We start from the raw sequence: 26,830 nt of genomic DNA on the forward strand, positions 1-26,830 counted from the left end.
AGGCTTGTTGGTCTCCTAGCTGATATGGGCGGATAATTGTCTACCGCTGCAAATCTTATTTGATATATGGCTAAGCTTGAAATCTAGAGTCCCAGCCAATGTCATGCAACTTTGGGTTTTGGAGGAATATGAAACCAACGAAAAACTGGCAAAATAAGAACGCTATAAGCTTATACTCTCATGAAAATCAACTTCATTGCTAATTAGCTAGCTGATTTTTATCTACCGTAAATGACATTGTAATTTGCAGTAAAGCAAGATCAACTACCTTAGGCATCTTTGAATGGAAGAATTGATACAAATTGATACTACGAATAGAACTGTATCTATACTTGCTTAAAAAAAAATAGCTACTTAAGATAAAAGGTTAACGGCGCACATTCAATTTAGCTTCCATTATTATTTTCATATGAAGTAATAGAGAGCCCAAATTCTTGTCTTTGTGTGATGTATTACTTTTTAGATAAACTAATAAAAAATACTCAATTGAGTTTAAAGTTAAAATAGCTACCCATTTTAGTTTCCAGCAAAATTTTTTTTTCATTTGAAACATAACTTAAAAACAACTATCCAAATGGCATGAAATGATCCAATTATCCCTGTAATTATAAAACAACACTATACTATTATAAAATAATATTATACTATTATAAAATAATATTGAATTATTATAAAACCGTACTATACTATTATAAAACAGTACTGTGTTATTATAAAGTAATATTATACTATTATAAAGTTATACTACGCTATTATAAAGCCACACTATATTGTTGTTAAGTAATACTACACTATGATAATATAATACTATTTTATTGTAAAAGATTATAGAATACTATATTAATATAATATAATAAAGTAACACTGTATTATTACAAAAGAATACTATACTAATATAATATGATACTTTCTTATTGTAAAGGAATGCTGTACTAATATAATACAACAAAACAACACTGCATTATTGTAAAAAAATACTATACTAATATAATGTAATACTATCTTATTGTAAAAGAATACTGCACTATGATTAGGGATGGAAATAGGCTAGACCAAATTCTGACTAAAATAGGTCAGGCCTATATTGTAAAATACTAGCCTAAGCCTGGCCTGTTGGATTGGTTCAAACTTAAAATGAAGTTTGACCTGATCTGTTTTGAAAAATAAAAAAATCTGATCGAGTCTGAAAGCCTATTTAAAGGCTTATAAACATTAAAATCTTTAAATAAGCCAACAGGCCTAGGCCTTCAAGGTCTCAACACAGATCCAAAGGTCTATCAAATATGATAATTTTCTACCTCTAACAGGCCTCAAATTACAGAGAATATAACTTGAACCAAATAGAAAATAGTATCTTAATATTAATTAATTATATATATTAATAAAATTATAATTTTTGATTAAATTATATATATATATATATATATATATATAGGCCGGTCTGTGGGCTTTCAAATCAGGCTTTGAAATTTTAGGCCTTACCTATTTATTTAAATAGATCTTTTTAAAAGCCTATGTCTGACTTATTTAGATAAACAGATCAGGCCAGACTAGGCTGACAGCAGGTCAGGCCGTAGGTTCCTGATAGGCCATCTGGCCTATTTCTATCTCGAATTATGATAATATAATACTGCAGTATTTTAAAGGATATAAGGATATAAAGATAATTTAAGTCAAATGAAGTGTTACTTTTAATTTATATTTGGAATGGATAGTTATTTTTACATAAAATTTATCTGGAGAGCTATTTTTAAGTTGAAAATAAAATTAGAGATTTATCTCTAATTTTTTATACTTTTTACTGTATGATTTCTTGTCTCGGTAGTTTTTTTATTTATAGTTACTGTTCCATCGTCTTGATAACGCGTTCCTCTATGGTTACCATTCCATGTAACTTTTCATAATCGTTAAATATGTGGGAAGTTTTTTAAACTTATTTTTATGTGGTCACTTATATGAATAATAAATGATTGAATTTAAATTATTCATACATATTATATATATCACATTATTTATAAATCAATCCAATCATGATCAATTTATTACTTATAGTCACGTTACTCATAAATGATTGATGACCTATTAATTTTGAATATAAATAGTCGAGAAAAAAATAATTTACAGTTCATTTGAGCGTGGTCTATCTATCAACCTAGTACGTCTCAGCCCGGGTGGCGTAGAAGGAACAAACAAAATCCATGAATTCAGCAAAAAAGTCCACCACTCACCGGAGCGTCGGCAGCGCGCAAGCAATCCCACCGATCCGGGGACTAGAGACTTCTCAAGAATGGAAAAAACACTTGGTGATGAGAACTACGAAGGAAGCAAGAACATTCACGGCGAAGGAGAAAGAGAGAGATGCACTCCCTCAACTTCCTACAGTCCGTGAACCGGGCGGTGGAGGCGGACCAAGCCAGCAACTACACCAAGGCCTTCCCCTCTATCTGGGCGCCCTCGGCTACTTCCGCACCCACCTCAAGTATGAGTGGCCATCATCCCCCGCCTCACCGAGCAGATACGGGCCACCCCCGCCTCATCCCCCGCCACTGCCTCCACCAGGTCGAAGACGAATAAGCCAAGCGAGGGCGGCGACAGCGAAGCCGGGGGCGATGATGGAGGAGAGCAGGGCGAGGCTGCGGGAAATGGCTTTATATATATTTATAATATATAATATGTGAAGTAGTGCAGTGACGTTGCGGGTCTCGAAGTGCCAAGCGGGCCTTCAAGAGGCCTCAGTATTGCATGCATCAGGTGCACTTGGACCGCGCAAATCCTGGATAACACGCCACACGACCGCTTGTATTTCACCGATTCCCGATTGAGTTCTATCCACCGTGCATGGCTTCGGAATTTGCCCTGATTCGATATCATGGCATGCTCAATATGTGAGTAGACTGTGAACCTAAGATGTTGGATGGTGTGGTCATGTATCTCAAGATCGTGATAATGCATAGTGATGGGCGAGCAGGCCATGAATATTGTCAAGCGATATGATCAGGGATGGAAAGGCATATCAAAGATGCAAGATCGGGATCGTGGCACAAGAGCTTGTGGGGAAAATTTGGATAGTCGAACTCCAGAAAACTCGGATGTGTACGATCATCTGTAGCTTCGAGGAGCTGTAGGTCGTGTCAGCTTGATAGTTTAGCTGGACAGCATCAAAGATGGGTTTGTCCGAGCCTCATGCATAGTAGTGACATTGCATGGTCGTACTATATGGATTTGGTATGTGTAGTACTGAAGTGCAGCTTGATGGGTTGCAGATCAGTGACACAGTGGTTATATCATGACATGAGGGTATATTGAAGATCAAGACATCTGGGATGAACAGTGCTTAACTTAAGGGGCAAAGTCTTAGAATTGATACAGAGGTGTTGAGCTGTGGAGAACTCTTGGAAAGAGTCTATGTTATGACATGCAAGTATGCATGAGCATTGCGGTTAATTCGAGGGGTCGGATTGCTTATGGGCACTTGAGGGTGTCATCTGTATTTTCAGTACAACAATGTTGCTATACAGAGGCATAGAGATGCAAGCTTGGCTGTATGGCTGGATTGCTGCGTACTTATTAGTATGTCTGAGAAAAAAATTCAAGAAGACTGATCTTGATGTGTGGCATACTGAGATGCCGCACGGATGTTTAAATAAGAAAATACTCACGCCAAATTTTCTCTTTCAAGATGCCGTCATCTTGCCCATTCAGTTCCCACGGTTCCTTTTTTTCTGAATTCGGCTTCTTTTGTCATTGGCCGCCGTTGGTTCATTAGACTCTATCAACTAGCGACTGCAATTATCTCTGTTTTTTTGGGTAATACACTTCAAAATTTTAGTTGGAAAAATAAAAGACAGGCAAATGTTGACACAATATATTAGTCTTAGGGTCTTTTTTGGTAGTATATCTGAGGCTTAATTAATGCTTATATAGTTATAAGGGTTGTACCAGATCTGTACAGAAGAAACTGAGAATACATTACGTAGTGTGAAAAATAAAAGTGGTCAAGTAGCACAATGTATCAGTGAAATCATCAATCAACAACGTGAAGTAGAGGAAAGATAAAAGAATATGTTCCGAGACCTCCTAATTATGAAATGAAGTAGAAGGTCATTGGTATAATGATCACTCTTTTGTCCTTTTATTAACTTGTATTTAGATTATGATCACATCATTTAGGATGATAATTTAATGTATCATCTTAGCTGATGCCAGGTTGATGCAATGCGTATACAACACAGGAAGAGGAATATGTACTTAATATCACGTCAAAGTGAAAACTCATTCTATCTTGAAATGTTACTCAATCCCATTATGATTTATGAAACTATCTTGGAATTTATGAAGAACATTGATTATTACAAACATGCTAGAATTTCTTAAGGATCCGTTCCTATATGATATATAATATAATATAAATTATAATATATAATATATATATTTATATAATAAAAAATATTTTGTGAAATATGAATAGATCTGAGTAATTTATTTAAAAAAATAGTAATGCAAAAGAACATAAATAATAGATACCAAAATTATTTACCAATCCATAAAAGGATATGAATAAATAATTTTTTTATTTAAATATTATCTAAAAAATATTTATCAAAGAAAATAGAGATTCTTAGATAAGTTATTTATCCTCTAAAGAGTGGGCCCTAAGTATACACGCCACTGATGACCTTTTTAAATGTGAATACATGAGAGCAATATACATAATAATCACATTTTCAGGTGGAGTGGAGTGTTTATAGTAAATTGTGCTATTATTTTTTTATTTGAAATTTGAAATTGGACATTGGCTTTTGGTTTTTTAGAGAAAGTGGCTCTAGGTGAGATAACATAGCATTACTGATAGATTTTTTGCATATCAGTCATATGAGTATACTTCTTCTTTATCAGGAGGTGTTTGGTATGGGATGATTCATCCAGGATCAGGAGTGATGTAGGTGGAGATGATGAGGTCATCATGTTTGGTTACACTATAATGATTCTACGTGACGGTGATTTCAAATCATCCCTGCTTCTCAAATCACTGTCCAGTGCGATAATAGAAAATCCATTCTTGAGGATGGATATCCAACATCACTCCATTACGATGATCTTATATTAAAATATATTAACCAAAATATCCTCAAGATTAAAAAACTTTCAAAGAAAATTATTTTGTTTACTGTGATATTTTTTTTTGCACACGTGGAGTGGATAGTTGAGGTGTCGTCTTGTCTACAAAAGAGAAGGAATGCATGCAGGTACTTGGGGCGTCATTTTCATGGAAGAGAAGAAAATTCTTCTTTCTCTTCCTTCTTTCATCGTACTAATTAGAAAAAAAAATATATCTATTTGATTTTGTTCTAAAATTTTCTCTATCCCAATCCTCAATCCCAACTCCTAAATAAGTTGTCAAGAATATTTTTGATATTATATGGTCAGTAATTTTGAATTTCCGTAGTATACCAAACAAATAACTTGTACATATCTGGAAATCTTTAATCACTATACTATGGCAAATCAAACATCATGATATGAGATCACTAAAAATTAGATTATCCTAGGATTTGGATAATCAGTGATCTTAGATCATCATGGTGATCCAAATTGGATCACCAAATGCGCCTTTAGACTTTATCAACTGGCAACTGCATCTATCTTTGTTTTTTGGGTAATACACTTCAAAATTTTGGTTGGAAAAAAAAAAAAAAAGATAGGAAGATGTCGACACAAGAAATATACTTGTTTTAGGGTCTTTTTCGATAGTATATCTGAGGCTTAATTAATGCTCATATAGTTATATTGGCTCATATAGATTATAAAGGCTGTACCAGATCTGTACAGAATAGACCGAGAATACATTACATATCGTGAAAAATAAAAATGGTCAAGTAGCACGATGTACCAGTGAATTCATCAATCAACATCGTGAAGTAGATGAAAGAAAAAAGAGTATGTTCCATGACCTCCTAATTATGAAATGAAGTAGAAGGTCATTGGTATATAATGGTCACTCATTTGTCCTTTTATTAACTTGTATTTAGATTATGATCACATCATTTAGGCCGATAATTTAATGTATCATCTTAGCTGATGCCAGGTTGATGCAATGCATATATAACGCATGGTGGAAGAGGAATATGCACTTAATATCACGTCAAAGTGAAAACTCATTCTATCTTGAAATATTATTCATTCTCCTTATGACTTATGAAACTATCTTGGAATTAATGAAGAACGTTGGCTACTACAAACATGCTAGAATTCCTTGAGGATCCATTCTTCACATGATGTATAATATAATATAAATTGAATAGATCTTAACAATTTATCCTAAAAAATAATAATGTAAAAGAACATATGTAGTAAATTCTGGAGCCATTTACCAATGCACAAAAGAATATGGATCAATAATTTTTTTATCCCACTATTATTTAAGAAATATTTATCGAAGAAAATAAATATTTTTGAATAAATTATTTATCCTCCGAAGAACAGGCCTCAAGCATACATGTCATTGATGACTTTTTTGAAATGTGAATATGTGCGAGAAACATATATCATAATTATATTTTTAGACATCGACCCTATATTTTGTAATGATACAGTATTATTAATTGCAGTGTCTATAGTAAATTGTGCTATTATTTTTTTTTTATTTGAAATTTGTATGCTTTTTTTTTGCTCTCTTTTTTTTGTTGCATTTAGGCAAGCAAAGATCAGGGAGGGCATTTTTATTACATGATCTTCTTGCAATTGGAAAGTCATAATTAGCCAAGGCTGCAGCAACGGAGGCATGGTCAACCTTTTTCAATTTCATCAATCTTGATAGTTATTCGAATATCATTTTTAATTTAGACGAATCAACTACTGGATTTGACCGTCTTAAATCTTAGCATGATCAAAATCACTTATATTATCAACATTTTTTTTGAATGGTATAATAGACCACATGAGATGCTACCTAGTTAGCAGGGTTGTTCCCCTATCTAAATATATGAGATATGTGAAAATGAACCACTTGATAAGATATTCGCCAAATATCTAGATGCAGGATAGGAGCCACATTTTGGCTTGGGGGTTCAATTGAACCTCCAAGTTTTGATGCAATATCTTTAAAGGTATGTAAATATTATTTAAAAAATTATATATATATATATATATATATATATATATATATTTTTTTTTTGAACCTTCATAGAACAAAGAATTTTAGTTAGTTTAGTGGTTTGAATCCTTACTCTCCATCCCTCACATCCCACTTCAAATTTTCTCTCTCACTTCTTTTTTTCTTTTCTTTCTTTCTTACGAAATGCTAAACATAGTCAAGAACAACTATATTAACGTATTTGAATTCGCTTTTAATTAATATAATATTATTAAATTTATTTTTATTTTTTATTTATTTTAATTTATATATTGAACTTTCGAGATGAAAATTCTGGTTATCTAGATGCTTAAGTTGCCCTCAAATTGGTATTTCCAAGAGCGACTCTGGAAAACAAGATAGAATCTTTTGGCGTAAAGGCTTTCCCTCTTTTGGAGAACGCCAACCATTGTTTTGTTAATCCACTTAATGATAATTGCGCATCATAAAAAATAAATATAAATAATATGCTGTGAAAGAGTGGAGATAATCAAGTTGATGGGAACGGTCATCCCTCAAGCAACAAGAAGTTTTCCTTCCAGCAATCATTTTGCGATATATGTTATTAATGATTTTACTTAAATTAATTCTTTAATGAGTTTAAAATTAATCATTACCAAAAAAAAAGAGGTCAAAAAAAAAAAAGAAAGAAAGAAAGAGCAAGAGACTGTTTAAAATAAATCAAGTTGACTGTGAAAGAGCAAGGCAATGTTTAAGAGTGCCATCTTTGCCTAAGGATGAGGGGGTCTTTGACAATGTTTATGTGTAGACCTAAGGCAACTTCAAACATAATTGAAATTACTATTTAATTGGTGCCGGTGCATATTGGGCTCGAGAATGCTAGGTCAAGCGTAAGGTGCACCATGAAATGGTAGGTTTATGGTAGAATTGCAGTGCAAGTAACAAGATGTTGGTTACTGAGGGGGAAATGACAAGTTAGGCTGCTAATTGCCATGCTTGGATGCATAACAACACCCATCAAACACACAACGTCAATTGGATAAGATAAAAAAAAATCATTTTTTTTTTTGCTTTTATATACTTAAAATTAAAAGAGAGAAGCTAAAATGAAAACTAGAAGAGGAACTGCAAATGATTTTTTTTCTTTTTTTTTTTGGGTACATACGATGGAGCTAAAACTTGAGAATTGTCAACAACTAAAGTCTGGAGTACATAACACCATAACCATCAGCATTTATAAGACAGCTCAATGAAGGATGGATTGGATCACCTACCCTGATGATGAAATCACTGTTGAAAGCCCGACGAGTCATCAAATATGCCACTTGATGAGTTGATTCCTTCGCGAAATATGTACGTGCCTACACCCTTGCCTTCCATGCCCGGATATCCTACAGTAAGGAACGAAGTTTCAACCTATCAACCATAATCTTACTGATCTAAGAAATAACCATAGCGAACTGCAAGATGGTTAATGTTATATCTGACCACTGATGGTTGTTCTTAAACGTCGATAAGTTACCAGCTTTCAAAATTTACTCACCAGCTACCACTTTTTGAAGTTTGCCAACTTGTTGAACGATTCTCAAAAAAAAAAAAAAGGAAAAAAATCCCTGAATTCGGTAAAGCTTGTTAAAATTCGCTATTTAAAAAAGAGTGCTCTCAAAAGATAAACTGATCTAGAATATACTACTGATATCATTTCCACCTTCTATCACAGTGGAGTATGTTTGGTCACTGCAAAGAAAGCATGGAAAATTAAAATTTTTTGGAAATTAATATTTCCAACTGTTTGGACAATAAGAAAAATGAAAAATATAAAACTGGATTTCCAAATATGGCTTGAGGTTTTCTCCCTTTACATTTTCTCTTTCAAAGCCTTTCACACAATCAAACATATTCCAAGGATAGGTAATAACTTTTAGAATATTTCTGTTTTCAAATCTTTGATAATAGGATGAGTCCTCTTTCGGGTGCACAAAGTGGGCGGCCGATAGCACTACCGATACCATCATAGGATTAATTCAGAGTCTGACTCGATTGAAGGGTTGAGAAAGGAGCCACTCAGAGAGGAAAACAAATCCAGGAGTCGTCTCCATACTCGCAGAAGACGGACACACCCAGGGCATGTCATAGAATGATGTATGTTAAGCGGTGCTGCATATAAATTGTAGATGGAGATCTGGGATCTCGAGAAGACGGATTGAGTTCGGTGCCGCCGACAGAGGGAGGTTGTTATGCGGCTGCACGCTCGTACTCTCGTCTACCTCCTCCCCAGGACCCAGACCCAGCCGCAGCCCCCGCCCGCGGTCTCGACCCTCCTCTTCGAGCCCTCCTCCCGTTCCCTCGCCCTCATGCTCTCCGACTCCTCCTGCCTCCTCTACCCCTCTTTTTCCCCCTTCTCTTCCCCACCCCTTCCCACCGCCGTCCCTCCCGTCTCCACCGCTGCCTGCTTCCTCCGCCTCCTCCCCTCCCCCGCCGCCGCCGGCCACGTCATCTTCCTATCCGCCTCCCCCGTCGCCTCCGGCTCCGCCGTCCAACTCCGTGCCTGGATCCTCCTCCCCCGCGACCTCTTCGCCCCCGCGCTCCTCAATTTCAAGAGCGAACGCGCCTGCTCCGCCCTCGCCCTCCCGCTCCCCCACGGCCTCTCCGTTCGCCTCGCCGCCTCCACCAACGTCTTCGTTCTCCACTCCCTCGCCGCCAACCAGATCTGGGTCTTCGCCGCCCGGCTGCCGGGCGACCATGACGACGGCGGCGGTGGCGGGGGTCATCCGGCCGTCGATCTGATGAAGTGTGCGGTCGTTGACCTCGTGCTCCCGGTCTACTCGGTCGCCGTCTCGATGGGGTTTCTGCTTCTTGGGGAGATGGATGGGGTTAGGGTCTTCCCTCTGAGGCCATTGATTAAGGGAGAAGGAAGGGTTGCGAGGCGTGGCGGTGTGGGGCAGAAAGGGCTCAGTGCAGCTAAGGGCGTTGATTCGGTCGTGGATGTATGCAAGAAGGGCGTTTTAAACGGGCTGGTGATTCCTTCAAGCGCTGCCAAGAGTGGTCCGCCATCTCTTGCCGCTGGCAAGCTGCCGAGACCTGAGGCTGGTTGTTGCTGCAATGATAGAGGTGCTGAATTGAAAAATGTCGTCGAAAAAGGGACAGCTGGAGATCGCACTCCCTGTAAGTAAATTTTTTCCTTCATTTTATTCTGCTGTCTAGTTCGCAATAGAATCTAAGAAGAATTTGAGCATAGTTTGGAATAATCAGCATATTTGATAATTTTTGTCGTCGAGCTGGAATTTGCATGCAAAGTGGCCATACATAATTACAGTAAGAACTGAAATCATCATTAAATCTTTCCATACAGTTTAGCCTGACAGACTCATAGTATCGAAAATAAATGGATGAATCATTACTATGATACAGAAATGCAAATATTATTTAATATAGCCAACAGGGTTCTGCACTGAGGTTGCACCTCTATCCTCAGCATTTGCTTTAGCATTGAGTTTCTTTTTGAACTTGGAAAGGTGGTCCTTCCATGTTATTCTCCAAAGAAAAAGATAAAGAAGAAACTAGTAACATATGCTGGCACCTCATGAAATCGTGAATGTTGTCTTATGATTTTTGATGACTGTGCGATATATGTTTTGTCATATTTTTGCCTGCATAGGTTGCATTGACCTCAAATATCTGGATTTATATTAATTGAGCAATGCTATGGGGTTAAGCCATTTTACCAGAAAAAGCTCTCCACCATATGGCACAAAGAGATTGGTGCGATGCTGGTGTTATAGTATAAATAACCAACCCCTCATGGCATGGGGTCTTGGAGTCCTTTTTTTTTTTTTGGGGTGGGTGTGTATTGCGGGGGGAGGGTGTGGGTTTGGTGTGTGTGTGTGGGCGGGGGGGTCCTGGTGTTGGCCGCGAAGCACTTCTTGTGTGCAATGAATAATGCAATGTGACCGGATAAAGTTTTTCAGTTTTAAAGTAAAATGTCTTGCTTATTTGTCAAGCTTGACATGCATACATTTCTTCTACCATTCTTAGAAACTATTTTCCCCTATGTCCATATTTCTTGAACCATTTTTAGGATGTGATGTGGTCCTATTTATGTTTACTAGCAGATTTGCTCTTAACTGAAGGGGTACACTACAATGCTGTTACTAAATCTCAAAGCAAAAAAATGATAGAAGCAGCTTTTGTTCTCAACCTTGTGAAAAACTAAATCATCCTTTCTATCTTTAAATCCTTAGGAGCTTATCTTCTTTGAATTTTACACTAAAATGCTTATAAGACATACAACATCTTGATTGTCCCCTCCTAAAATAAAATGAGGTTATCAAAATTGAGCATTGATAATCCAGAGACAAACTCCAAATGGCAAAGACTTGAAAGTAATCCTAAACCCTTCTTGCAATTGATGTTTGAACCATGAGTAATGGACTTCGAGCCTTAGGTATACTACATAACAGCATGATTCCATTTAATATAAACATTTTCGTTTAAACTTTTAATTACAATTCTAAATATAGGAGATATTTAGTTCATGATTTTAAAGGCTACTTAATGCAGTCATTTAACATGACGAATCTGCAATCCGAAATGCTTGGAAGGGATTTTAATAGCCAGAATGTTGATCCTGAGTTTCCACACTTACATGGCATGAAACTTTTACTTGAAAACCATTTGTTGATCCTTCCATCTTCCTTCTAAAGCAATATTTTTCGCTACTAACATATCACATTAAGAATAGTCATAAATGGAGATTTAAAGTGCAGTCTTGTGCTGATACTATGCATGGGATCTATATTGAGTTCCATGCAATTTCTAAATATTGCTTGGTAGTAACTCATACTGAATGATTTGCTAGTTACTTTTGGACACCAAACATATGACCATTAATGTTTTTTTGTGGTTTTCCACAATTTAAAGATCAAGGTTCGCCGTACCTATGCATACCATCCCATATCAGACGTACAATATCGTACCTTTACCGAACAAAGATTTGGTAAAGGGGGCATATCGTGTCTTAGTATGCTGAACTGAAGCTTGTGTCGAGTGTAGCAACACTTTACCAGGATGGTACCTATATAGAGTGCAGTACTGAGATAGCAGACAATAATTGGAGATATGTGTTGATTAGGATAAGACTACAACATCTGGGTAAAACAAACCTTATCTACATAAATATCATCTAAGTATTCCATTTTACTTAATATATTACATATAAATGAGGAATTACACCTCATTTTAATTCAATAAATTTGTTCTCAAATTTAAATTCCATCAAAAGAAGAAAGTTAATTTTCCAACTCAAGAACAAGTTTTAGATTTTGGGTTCAGGTCAAATTTGCTACTTTTAAATAATAGGAACCAAGGTTTGCTGAACCGGTGCTGCAGGCCATATCGGTTGGCTGGCAGTATGGTTTGGTACGGTTTCGTACCATGCCAAACCGAGGCGAACCGATGAAGGAAATGGGAGCCGAACTGGGAGAAGTTGCCTTTAATCTTTTCCATTTTGAACTCGTTAGCTATTTGACAACCAAACATTGCCTAAAAAATCTTATATCTTTAAAATCTGAAAATTTCAAATTCATGAAAAGAAAAAGAATCATGATTTTTGAAATCTAAAATCTCCAAACACTACCCTAGTATGTTTGGTAATGTTACTAATAGAAGTTGTCCCTAGTATGTTTGGTAATTTGAGTGATAGAAGTTGTTAACAAGGTAGAGTTTGGGGCTCTACAATGTTTATTGTGTTGGAGGCTAGAATGTTAGTTAGAAGCAAGGGGGCCTGATATGCAGTATGCCCCACTTAAAAGTTTGTGTAGTATCCCCTTCCAAAAATCTTGCTGACTCCCTTCTTCCTAAACTTTTATTGTATGCCGTTAAAGATATTGGTGTTTCCACTATTTCTGATGATATCTGAACGGTCCATAGTTTTTCCTGCTTTTGGCTAGATGTCTCCTTTACCCAGAGTCTCTCATAATTGGCCACTAGAAGGAGTTGGATTTCTGCAAAATAAGATCCCAAAAGAAGCCCAGTGAAGCAGTTTTTTTTTTTTTTTTGGTTCACCAATATTTGAATGTGTGATTTGATTGATCCCCTTAAGGATTCATCTTTCTTTAATCCAGGCCTCTCCATGATAGTTCCTCTTCTATATAAAAGGAAGCCTTCTTCCTCTCTTTCACAAGTCGCTTCTAGTCAACCATCCCAGTTTATTGAAGAGATCAAGGCAAATATCCATGGACTTAGACCATTTTAAGCACTAAGATTTGACACATGATTTGGGAAGGAGTGGTTTATAGATTGTTGTTGCAAGTGGAGGGACATACAATTGGTGTCACTGATCACCTTAAGGGATGAGCAAGTGGAGGGATATGGTAATTGATGGCAGTGGTCTCTTCAAGGGATGAAATGTTGCTCAGCATGTCTGATGGACGGGATCAATTCATATTCTTTCATATTTCTTCAATAACAAGTGATTCTTGTCCTACATCAAAACTGTTAGATCAACATCTATTTTCCTCCTTAAATGTACTAGTTTTTCCCCCTCAATAACTTTTTGAATCTAGAATTCTTGGTTCTGTCACGTGAACACCTTCCTGATGGTTTAAGTAGGTTTTAGTAGTTGCAGATGATGTTGCATTTTTGTTTCATTGCATATTCATAAAATTGCATTCTTTATAATTCTGGTGTTGGTTTAGTCTGAAAAAGGAAAGAAATCCGTATAGGAGAACGTGTATTGATTCAATGAACTCATAACAAGAAGCCTGTATTTTAAGTATAGCGGGACTGGAAAACTGGCTTTTGCAGGATCCACCATAGACCTGAAGATTAGTTAGCAACATCATTGGCAACTTTAATAAGGTCAGACTGAGAGTGATAAGCAACAATATTGTCTGGAAGTCATTTCAGATGTGTTATAGAAGATGATTATCAAATCATGGTTTCAGATTTTTGTTTTTTTTCATATGATCTTTTGGACCGATCTTGGTTCTAGTACATGAATGTAATTGTTGATATTTAAATGCAATTTTGATTTGTTCATGAACAAGCAAAGGAGGCATCCAGTGCATGACAAAGATATAAAAAAACCATGGGTAATAAGACACAGTCAGCTAGAAAACCAAAGGGATAAAGCATGTAGTAACTCGTTTTTTACAGATGTTCAAGTAGAAAGGTCCTGAAAATAAAACTGTCTTATTAAACATTATCCTTTTTGTTACTCTTCTTAGTAAAAGAAAAGGAAAAGGGATGGTTTCAGATTAGATGAATTGTTGTCATTTGTTTGGCTTGATCAGATATAGTTCAATTCAACCTGCGCTGTTGCAATTATCAAAAATTCAGCTGAACTTAGACTCAAATTCATCTGGACTTATTGAAAATTCAGCTGAACCTAAACCCTACCGATTCCAAGGCAAAGATCTATAATTGAGCATGAGTCCAAGATAAATACATTTCCTCGAATTGGGATGGATATGGATCTTGAGGAATTGGATCTCATTCTGATTTTAGTGAGCAACTCAATTCTATCGGCAAAGAATAATTATAAAAAATATCTGACTCTAGCCTCTTGAAGTGAGACCCAGTCCAAATCTTACTCGAAAGGGGTCTTGATTTGAGTGAATATTTGTCAGTTAATCTCAGATTTGAAGCAAATGCATGTTAAATTGGTGTCAGAATAGGCCTAAGTCAAACCAATCTATTTGCATCTTTACCCAATCAGACTTGAAGGAAATTGATTTCTGCCAACAAATATTGGTTAAAATATTTAGGTCCAGGGACTTGAACTTAGAAATGAAATGTACAAGGAGAAAAAAAGGATAAGAAAGAAGGATATAAAATTATCACCAGTAAAAAAACTATAAATTTGAAGTTAATGAAGTTCATACTTTATTGAGAGCTAATAGTCCCAAAAGTTAATAAAGTCAATAGAATACATGGAAGCTCAAATAAAAATATGAAAATTTAAAGTATAAATCAAAATCATAAATATAATAAAATCTAACATCCAAATTTTTAAATTGAAAAGGAATGCAAAGCTAAAAATTTAACCAAAATATGCAGAAACATTGAAACAGATGAGAATATTTATAACTCAGACTTGTTTGTAGAGGTGATACTTGCAAATATATAACCAGTACTAGAGCAGATTAGAAAAGAAGAAAAGATTGATGTTTCTCCAAATTTTTTCAGTTTACTGCTTGCCGTTGATATGCTTCAGACCCTTAATATTGTTGCCCAAGATTATCGTAATCACTCCAATAACTTTCCTCGTGCTCAGCTTCATCAGTTTGCTGTCCAAGGAATATGCTTTCCACTTGTTGCTGTCCATGAGGAGTCTGATGGGTTTTAGATTTGAAAGCAAGCATGCTGCTGTCCCTGATTTCTTAATCTATAAATAGGTCATCAATGGTTTAGGAATTCATTGTTTTGGTGTCCTTAGTATCTTTGCATTGTTCTGGATGCCTTACAACAACATATATCACACCATTGATTTCTTTCTTGATTTCCTCCATTTTCTTCTCATGGCAGTCAACCCACTTCATCCTCCGAATCATTATATTTCATTTCAAAACAACCATTAAATTCATGGATTTCATCAACTGTGTGATTCTCCAGGGTTTTCTGCATGTGTGAAATTTATATCATGTTTCTAAGGCAGTGCATTTAATAATTGACAATATACTAAGACCTAAAAAGATCTTAGTTTAGATTTACCATTTTGGCTTAATAAAATTTGGCCAAAAAGAAAACTTTGCATCCACCCAGCAAATTATAATCTGATATTTGATTCATTGTTGTTTTTCCAAAAATTTTCTAGTTTTACCTTCTTTTCCTCTATTGAATGGTGGCAAGATGATGTGACAAAGAACAACCATTGGATTTTGTAGAACCATCCCAAGCATTAGCATAGTGAAGAGGTAGGTTAGGTTCTCTAAAAAGTAATTAGCCATGCCAATATGTATATCTCATACTAATTCACAAGGCTGTGTTTGCTTGCTACAAAATTGTCCGACATCTTGACCTAGCTAATTTATTCTGCTAGAGATTTGGTTGAGACAGCATAATGTGATCTTCTAAGCCATGTTTCAACAATAATACATGCCACTTGAACATTATAGGCATTTCTCAATCTTCTCTGAGTGAAAGGTGTTCGATCTCAGTCTTCTACTTCCAAGTTAGCTTTATCCAAGGATTTAAGTCCCGCTGGGATGGGGGCCGTCTTGACCGTCCCGTCCGTCCCGTCCTGTTCCTCTAAGAATCCGGCACTTGGAACGGGTGCGGGACCCCGAAACGAGCATCCGGCCTTTGTCTTGACCATCCTGCCTTCTTTCCGGCTGGATCACGTGCTGGTACAATCGTCTTGATCGGGATTTGCACTGTTACTTTCGATTCGTCACACTGGGAGGGAGGAGAACGGGAGGGAGGAGCCGTACTGACCTTTTTGCCACTGCCGCCATCATCATCATTGGGAGGGAGGAGCACGGCTACAAGGGAGGAGCCGGGAGGAGCACGGGCGGGAGGGAGGAGCTGCTCGGGATGAGAAGAGAGGAGGAAGGAGGAAGCGTTCGGATCTTCGACAAGGAAACAAAAGAGGAGGGAGAAGAGAGGAGCGGAGGAGAAGCATCATCGAAGCATCGTCGGTCTGCCAAAACCCTAAGGCGGTCTCCACTTTTCGCGATCGCAATCGGGAATCGGTGAAATACAAGGGGTAGCGTGGCATGGCGTGTTGTCCATCGTGGGATTTGCTTGGTCCAATTCCTGATCGCAATCGAAAATCGGTGAAATACAAGGGGTAGCGTGGTGTGGCGTGTTATTCATCATGGGATTTGCCCGGTCCAATTGCACCTGGTGCGGTCCTTGCGCTATTGCCTTACGCGCGCGGGTGCCTGATTTTTTTTTTGGTACAGATGTGTCTGATTGCTTTGCGCGCGCCCACGCATTTTGGCAAAGCACCTGACATCCTGTGCACGCGTGATAGACCTTCACGTGTGATTTGATGATACGCAGCCTTCACCCATGACTTCGTATGCAACGATATTATTGATCTTGAATCATTGCGCAATGGTATTATTGGTCTTGAATCGTTGCGCAACGATATTATTGGTCTTCCCAAAGCCCAACATGATTTGATCGAGCGCGTCTTAGTCTCTGCAGCATCCAATGTGCCATCTAATTTCTATAAATATTCATGTCCAACTCTCACTCTCCCACATTCACCGAGAGTCTAACTTTCAGTCTCACATAGCATAACTAACATTCACTGAAAGTCTAATTTTCAATTTTTCATAGGATAACATTCGCCGAAAATCTAGAGTGCGAGATCTACAGTGTTATTTTTGAGTACCTCGGAGTCTTATCTGAGAAAAGAGAGGAAGGCTGCCAATGGTATTTCTACTCCTATCTTTTATTTTTACATTTCATGCTCATTTTTGCAGATTCTACTATATGTTAGGATTTTTGCTTGAAGTAGTTAATTATTTAATCTTAATCATTTTATTATGAACCAATCTCTGACGTGGGCTTTGTTGATTCAATATCCCTATTAACTTGATATCATAATTTTTTGATGTAAAAAATGTTAAATATCATAAATGGTATTTTCACAATCTTTTTTTTTAAGACAAAAAAGAAAGAGGTGGAGTGTTTGGTCGAGTGGGCTATTTGTCTGAAGGAAAGCGTGCGTCTCATGATATTTCACAATCTTTAATTTACTATTTTGAAATACGTACATCACTCAAACCCATATTTAAGTTAACATGGTACTGTCTATGGTAGTGGTAGATATACATCATCTAGAAGAGTTTTATATGACACCATTTGAATTAGGTAAGTCTAATTATTAAAACCCGACCAGACTTTAACCTGGCCAAGGTGCTGGATTGATCAACAATCTGACCACATCATATCAAATTATTGTTTAAAATTAAATAATTATAAAAATATATGGATTTTATTGATAATTTCTATTTTTGATAAATTTTTCTTGCAGTGATACATCAACAAAGAGATCAGACCAAAATAGAGATTTGATACATTAAATTAAAAATAGAATATCAGCATAATAGCCAAAATTAAGGTGTATAAATGTTAGATAAGTAAAAATAATAGTACAAATAGGTATAGCATATGCAACTTAAATTTAATTTCTAGATACTCGTAATTATTAATTTCATAATTTTTTTAAACTAATTGGATCCCGAAAGCAAGCAACACCAGGATCCAAATGTATATCATGATCCTTTTTTGCTACAAATGATACAGATATATCCTCTGAATGATCATATCCTGAGGAGTACTCTCATATGCAATATCCATCTTTATATGGATATTTTTTCAGACCACAGTATGGTATTACCTCTCATTATCCTAACTAGGGATGGGCAGTTTCTTACTCAATGTACTATCAAGAGGATTATTCTGGACAACATCAAATACAAAATGAACAAGGATGGACTTAGTATCAAAATTGGCATCATATTTGAGACCCCGATTATGAGCAAGATCCAAATGTTTATGAGCATTATAGGCATTCCACTTGGAATTAGTAGTAAATTTGATATGTTTATCTTAAACTGATGAATCTATTTTGTGTAACATTGAAAATTAAAATTATTAGCACATTTATATTTTTATATACAAGTGACTAAGCTCAAATTGTATGGATTACAACTTTTTTATCAAATTTCGATATTTTTACTTTATCAAATACTCGTGGATGCATCAAGTATGAGAAATTTTCACTTCGTAATCAACAAACGATCTATTATAAATTCAAAAAAATACTATTTATATATATATAAGGATATCCCAAATGCATATCGGAATGCCTAATCCGGACGACCATCGGGACGGGGTGGGATGCGGGGCATCCTGTTCCGGGAGAAAACCGGGACGCCCCCATCCCACGGGATTTAAAACCTTGGCTTTATCTATTCTTTGATATTTGTGCTCTCTTGAATAATAAATGCATGGTTGTTTATGGTTTCTACTCGAATAACTTTCATTTTATTAAAGCATGATGCTCAATACTGAGCTCAACATCATAACATTGAGGTTGGGTCTCCATAATAATTGAGTAATTTTCAATTATGGGGCTGGTTGGAGGCCTACAGCTTGACCTGCATTTTGCAGGTCCAGCTAAGGATCGGAGCAAACCTACTTGTTTAGAGGTCTGCAGTTGGACTGCAGTTGCAGATCAAGCTGTAGGGCCCTTGCAGCTCAGCCCGTTTTTGCCGTGGATCAACCTGCAGCCAAATCAGCCACGGGATGAGTTGCAGGCTCATGAGGTTAAGCCCTAGGCTTCATGCATCTTGCATTCTTGACTCCTTCATCCCCTACTCCCCCAACTTATCCACGGCCTTCGTCACCCCCCTGATTCTCCATGCTTCCTATTCTGTGCATCCCTCCTTTAAGCGCTTCCACCATCACCCCCACCCTCCTATGACCATCCTTCCACTGTGGCCTCCTGCAGCTAATGCACACCCCCGTCACTGGCAAGAGAGGAGATGATGATGGTGTGGGAGGTAGTGGGTGGCGGGCTTGCGACCCATCCCATGGCAATACCTAGGGGAAGCCCTGGTCAATGGTGATGGCCATGGAGCCCTTTTGTTTATCCACTAGTTCATCAGGGCCAGGGTGCTGTCTGCATTAATAGGATCCGGCCAGCGGGGCAACCACAATACATCTTACCTCTGGGACTAGAGCTGCAGTACTCTAGAGTTTGGATTGTGGCGTGCCATTTAGGAGTTCTAGAACTAGAGAAGGTGATGAGGAGGAGAGCCAAGGAAGAAAGAGGGGGAGAGAGAATGGAATGCTGCTGTGCCTTTTGCTCCTGAACCTTTTGGTTCAGCGCCTTCCACTTGCGACCCCCTGCTGACACCCATGTTGATCTTGTCGCAACTCAACCCACTTGCAGCTCAAGCTGCATGCAACTTGATTTACAGGTTGAGTTTCAGGGCTCCAAACAGCCCCTACGAGAAAATCGAATCGATAGCTGCAGATGATATCCGTACTTTCGGTATCGTAAAGTCTATAGCTAATATGGAACTCTAGTTTTCCTTTTAAGCTATGATTTTATTATAAATGTTTTGTAAGCGAAAAAAGATTTCAGAATTCTACAGCTTGCCTGAACTAAACTTTGCTGTTATTTTTCCATGAGCTTGCACCTTGTGACTGTTACCGGTCATGCCATTCAGATTAATCTCTTTGTCCTGCATCATCTTACTTGCAGATAAGCTCAGGACTGTGAGTCTGAGTCAAAATTCAAGTGATTACTCAATTTTTGTGGTGATGACTTGTGGTGACATCCAAAATTCTAAAAATGCTATGGGAGCTGTGGCATCAGCAAAAGCAGTCTCAATCCATTCGCTGTCCCAGAAGAAGTTTTTGATCTTAGATTCTGCTGGGAATTTGCATGTCTTAAGCATGCCTAATACTGTCAAGGCACCAGAAGGCACTGCTCTGTGTTCTGCAACTCCCAAAGATGCTCATATGATCCATCTGGATCACACGATGAAAGTGCAAATGCTGGCTGTCCTTCCTGACATTTCTGCAAGTATGCCTTAATTTATGTGTCCATGCATCTGTATTCCCATGCTTCATATTGTATAATATGTGCTGTCATTAATTTTACAGAGATGCAAATTTTTTGGGTATCAGATGGTGGATATTCAGTGCAGATGATGTCAATCACTGATATTGAATGTCCTGTCAGTGAGAATGATAAAAATGAAAGCAAACAGAAGGCAGTTCAGATCTCAGGTCTTGCAAGTCAATTTCATAATTAGTTAACATCTGCAAGCTGGTAGAAGCTTTATTTTTGATTATTTATCACTAGAAACATATTCTACATGTTTTTTTGATCATCAGAAAACTAGAATCTCCTAATTGCATGATGTATATAAATAATATTACAGTACTGTCGCCGTGGACCTCTGATATTTGATGCTATTGAGCTCATGGAGCTGCTCTGTCACAATCGTTGCTTTTGATAGAATCTGATATTTGTATATTGTGATTTGTTTTACCCAATTCAAGTGTTTTATGTCGTCTCTTATATTAATGGAGTTCTCTTTATTAATCCATTAATGAAAACTTTTTTTTTCCTACTGCATTTGCCTTGTAGCTATTGAAGCAATCTTTGCAAGTGAAAAAGTTCAGGACATTATACCTCTTTCTGCAAATGCAATTCTTGTTCTTGGTCAAGGTGTGTCTCTACTTATGCTTATTGCAACTTGATTTGACAACAGCTTTGTTCTGCTTTCAGAATTGCTTTTTCTAGATGTATGAACAGTCCCATTTTGCATAAATTGTTTATGACAATTGGTTTAACAATTTCGATTCTTGACTACAGGAAGCATATTTGCATATGCTACAGCTTGAGACTGTTGGTGGTTGATAAGTTATGGTGGTAAATTTCAATATTCCTATTATACTTTGTTGTTTTAAAGTATATGCAAAGATTTTCTTAATCGCTGGTACTAAGTCGTCTTGGCATTTTCTTCCAAATATTACAAGCTAATATTGGTAGTGCGCCTGATAACATGATTTTCAAGTTTAGTATTACACTTGTGCATCCACTTGGAGTGAGTTCAGAAATTCAATTATCCTTGTTAATACTATTTATAATTATACTAGTTATAATGCACTTGTAGCCTGTAGGTGCACATGGTTGCTAAAGATTATATATATATAGGATTAGTTTGGAAAAGATTTTAGTGTGGATTAGGTTCTAACGTGCCTTCCTTATGAAATTATTTAAGATATGTTAACTATACTACATTCTTCATCTAGATAAGCTTTCAAGTTCTATTACAATCTGAAAACTAGTATGAATTTGGATTTTGGAGGTTGTGGGATTCCTATTACTCACACAATAACAGGAATTCCAATTTATATTCCTTAGAGCCCAAAATTCTTAGAATGCCTTTTATAAAAGTTTACCATGGTTCAAGTCTAGTGGAGAAATCTAGTTAGGGTCATCATGGGAATTGTAAAGTCGGGGTTGGTTTCTTGATGATTTCCAGCTTACATGCAATTGGCTTGATCAAGCTTAATATGTAAATATAAATTTTATGCCTAAATATAATAATATATACAACTCCAAAATATAAATATATATTTAATAAAAGATTCTGTTTGAATTTATTCATTCTATGTCGTCATGGATGTATTGGATTGTTTTAATTGATTAATGAGTCTCTCTCATAAAATTAAGTTCTATCCTCTAAACTTAGGTGAAATTATATGTATATGTATTTGCCTATTTGTGTTTGCATGCATGAGCCAATGTGTTAGCAGGTCATGGATGTACTGACATACACATATGTCTGCTAGTTTTCTGTGTGTATGTGTGTGTGTGTCTGCATATGATGCATGCATGGTGCAAGTTTGAGTGCATATGTGTGCAACAATAAGACGTTGCAAGCGGGATCCAAATGAACAATAGCTAGCAAGCAAAGGTATATCATAGACTGTATAATTTGCAAACTGAAACCATTGATCTTACAGATCAAAATTTAGCTGATTTGGATTCTTCTAGACTACCAATCAAATCAAAACATTATATCATATTATTAAAATCCTTCATTTGTATCCATTTGGTGCATGGTTAAAAGACCTTAAAAGCATGCGATGTTTTGTTTCTAGCCAAAATTTTGATGATACGGATCATGACCAATATTTAACTATGGATTTTCATTTTGAGAGGGCCATCATTTTCATTGGGAAGCATTCGGGGCCAAATGCTCTCAGTGTTGCATGTGCATCTATGTTTGTGCATTGCGTCCATGCATGCACTCATGTATGTAAGAAATTGTTTTGATGCTTATCCAGAAACAGTTTTTAGCACTTTTTGTTGGCATCGAAAGGATGTTTCAAAATGAAGCGACTAAGTGTGGCCTATTTTGTCTTGCTTGGAAGCATTGCTACTTCAAATCACATGCTGGGTTCTATGTCATATATGTATCAGATACTGATACTCATTTGATACTTGGATGTGTCTGATATTTGTGTAAATTATCTTAGTTTGCAAAATTAAAACAAAATAATTTGGATATCTCCCAGATACACTCAAGATCATTCCTTGATGACTGCAAAATTAAGGTCTCTCTTAAATTTTAACCTATTAAAGATGAATGGTTGATTTGTAGTTTGTGATATTAATATTAAAATATGAAGTGTGATTTTGGGTCTATGGATTTAAATGATGACTAAATAATGAGGTTGTAAAAGTTGATACTATCATATAAATCATAGACTGTATTTGATAGCCTATTATACTTTACGGGCGCCCTTTTATATTATACATATGTATATATATTTATGGATGTACTTGTGTACCTGAGTACATATACATTCTTAGATATGTCCTAGCTTATCGAATCCTCCTTTTTTCCAGGTTTTTTGCTTTATTACATGTGTATTCTTTGAACAAGATAATTCCTTGATGCCTCCAAAATCAAGGGGGAAGGCCTTTTCTTTGTCTCTTAAATTTTAACCTTTTAATGATGAATGGTTGATTTTGTAATTCATGATATTAATATTAAAATATTAAGTATGGTTTTGGGTCTGTGAATTTAAATGATGACTATATAATGAGGTCATAGAAGTTGATACTATCATATAAAGCATTGATGGTATTTGATAGCCTATTATACTTTACAGGCGCCCTTTTACATCATATATATATATATATATGTATGTATGTATGTATGTATGTATGTATGTATATATGTATGTATGTATATATATATGTATGTATGTACTTTTGCATGTAAGAATACATTTATTCTGAAATGTATCCTCACCTAGTGAATCCTATCCTTTCAAGTGTTTTTGCTTTCTTATGCGTATGCTCTTTGATGTACCCTAGCCTATTATATCCTCCTGATTCAGTGTTCGCTTCAGTGGCATATTCATATCATTCGTATCCCTATTTATGTTTGTGCCTCGTAGGTGTCTTGCCATGTCCAAGTTCCCAAAGTGGAGACACTTCTAGAAACTTAAAAAATGGACTGTATAGGAAAAACAGATTGATGGTACATCATGCAGCGAATCTAACTCTAGCATTTCCTATCTTGATCAACATCAATATATGTCTAGACAGTTGTTGTTCTCTTGTTGTCCTCTTGATAATGTTTTTTCTATTTTGGTAATTTAAATTACTGTAGGAGTTCTTTTTTTAGGATCATGATGATGTAATGTACTAATCTTTGTTCTAGAGGTTTTGAAATTTGACCATTGGCTGTGGTCCATATTCCTTAATCTGTCTTCGATAAATTTAGCATTAGATATGTCGTGTATACAAGGTGTTGGGCATGTCAATGTCCCATTGTTTCCTGTGCTGTTTTGATTTGTGTTTAAGTCCAATCAGAATTTGTAATTTGATTTGCACAATGTGGATGTACCATGTCTATCGATTTGCCTCTACAACTATCCTGTGGTTTTAATTTGTGATAGTTCTTACTAAATTGGTGTGCTTTTGTAAATCCATGTCAGGCCATCTTAGAACATAAAATTTGTTTACAGCCACTTGGTTGCTGTTCTGTTCCAATTTGGGTTAAGACAGGGTAAGCATATTTGAATTTCTAGAATGCCAAATTTTTTTACCCCTTCCTTTTCTGTATATGTCTTGATTATTCTGAATTTCAATTGGCGGAATGCAGCCTTGCTGATTAGGAGCATTCTTTTCGTCAACCTGTCTTTGAAGTCATGAGCTACATTCATCTTTTACTTCAGTACAACCTCAAGTTTATGACTTCAAAAAGGATCGACGAGAACTGAAAGGTGCGATCATCTTTCTTCATCATGCATAGTGAGAAGTATGTGTTATCTTGTTAATAAGTTACAAATTGTACCATGCTACACATTTACTAAAGTCATGAGTAAAAATCAGACCAAAGAACATTCAGCAAAAAAGAACAAAAATAAAGGAACCTTTTTGCTATCAGTCATAGCAAGAAAAAGGAAAATAGCAAAGCATTTAAAATCACATGGATTGTGATCATTGATTTGGAATTTTGATCATGATGACTATGATAAAAAAATGTGAACCTAGAAAACCGGTATGGATTTTCACTTGAAACACTTCGAAATTAGGGGAAAAGAAAAAACTCAGGAGAAGGTGAAGAACGATAGGAATAACGAATCACCTGCTCCCACCAAGAGGACCTTATGTGCCCATTCCCCTTTATGCTATCATCAGTCTAGTTTAGATAAAAGCCTAGCTTTCCCCATCGATCATTTTTGAAAAGTCATTATTGAAAGGAGATCTCCGTCTGCTAAAAAGGAGAAGATGTTGGCTAAAGTGGGATTCAGAGATGATATATATATATATATAGAGAGAGAGAGAGAGAGAGAGAGGAGGGGGGATTCGATGGGTGATTTCTGCAACAGAGAGTGAATTAGTGGTTTGATGGTTTTTGGTTTAAAAATTGGCAGATTAGACAATTAGCCTTTTCATCTATATTGTATAATTGTCCATTTATGGCAAAATTATCTTTTAATAAAAGGAATCGATAATGTGGGAATCGTTTTTTGATGGATTGAATATATTTGGCATATTCCTCTCTCATTTCATAATATGGTATAGATAATATTTGTATATTATATACGTGTGGATTTGTAGATATAGATGACATCAAGGTTGGTGCCTATGAAGTAGTGCCTTTGTTAGCGGATAGGTTATGAGATAGAATCTGTTGGCTTCCATATATAAGCTTATACATTTTGGTTTACGTATATGGCCAATAAATTGTTAGCTCCACTGTCGATGGTCATATTTTTTTTGGCTTGTTTAGCAGCAGATGTATCAAAATCCTCACTGATAACTTTTGCTTTTAAGATTTAATTGATTCATGTGTGTTATTGTGAATCAATCTCATGCAATTCTTTCCAAATAAGTTATCATTTTTATCTAGGGTGAAACTAAAAAGCTGGAATTGTCCTGGAAAAAATTCTACAGATAAATGATTAGAGGGCATTACCTTGTACAAGTGATGCATTAAATATGCCAGAAATGCTGCATATATGACTCCTGAAAACTTATGTCCCATGTCTAAAATGCCGTTCAACCATTTTGAGGCATGTGAAGAAAGTACCTTCTTCATGTGATCGCATTGTTGGTAAATTGACCAAGCACCTTGCAACAATAATTTTTTTTCGTAAGTAGTATGTCATTAAATCATCATTTCCTTATTGTGCCTTGTGACCAGGCGCGGTTCAGTTCAGCATTATGGAGTATGAGCACCCAGTTTCCATTGACCAGCTGGTTCCATGTTGAAAGTCTTCCATGCTGTGCTTGTCATTTCCTTCAAGGAGCTTCTTGTTATATTCGCCAGAGTTATGCATTGGCATGGAAGATCATGTTGGGTCAAGAGTCAGGCATGTGGTGTGCTATACATACCTAATTGGCATGTGGTGTTATACATATCTAATCGGCATGCATACATACCTAAAGTTGGCACTGTGATATTTAAGGCGCTTTCTGAAACCCAAGCGAGGGAAGTATCTGGTTCTGGCCAAACTATAACAGCTTTCATGCCATCAAGTCTATCTACGGTGGCACATTTACAACAAAGATCACCGAGTTTCACAAAGAAGGGCCTCTGCCCAACTCCTAGGATGACTCTAATCGCTATTAAAATGTTTATTTCATGTTTCGAATATAGAGTTAGGAGGTTTCAACATCTCTTTTCGTATATTTTTTGATAAATATTTAATGCAAGACTATTGCCATCA

At 36.4% G+C, this 26,830-nt stretch overlaps 1 protein-coding gene across 6 annotated transcripts; it reads left to right on the forward strand.

Annotated features, from left to right (window-relative positions):
• Positions 1-9,070: 9,070 nt before the first annotated feature.
• Positions 9,071-26,830, forward strand: LOC105046650 (uncharacterized). Of its 6 annotated transcripts, XR_832293.4 has the most exons (9): positions 9,073-10,258; positions 20,322-20,645; positions 20,726-20,851; positions 21,216-21,296; positions 21,444-21,500; positions 24,590-24,660; positions 24,757-24,877; positions 26,055-26,214; positions 26,305-26,830. XR_832293.4 is itself a non-coding variant. In XM_010925344.4 (6 exons), the coding sequence occupies exons 1-5, from the start codon at positions 9,331-9,333 to the stop codon at positions 21,470-21,472; spliced, it is 1,488 nt and encodes a 495-aa protein (XP_010923646.1). In that variant the 5' UTR covers positions 9,072-9,330; the 3' UTR covers positions 21,473-21,500; positions 26,305-26,830. The 6 variants fall into 6 exon arrangements, 1 of the variants encoding a protein (XP_010923646.1); XR_002163236.3 differs by lacking the exon at positions 26,055-26,214 and having other exon boundaries at positions 9,071-10,258; positions 20,750-20,851; XR_832292.4 differs by lacking the exon at positions 26,055-26,214.

The sequence above is a fragment of the Elaeis guineensis genome, chromosome 2 (genome assembly GCF_000442705.2).
Source record: "Elaeis guineensis isolate ETL-2024a chromosome 2, EG11, whole genome shotgun sequence".
Classification (NCBI taxonomy): Eukaryota; Viridiplantae; Streptophyta; class Magnoliopsida; order Arecales; family Arecaceae; genus Elaeis; species Elaeis guineensis.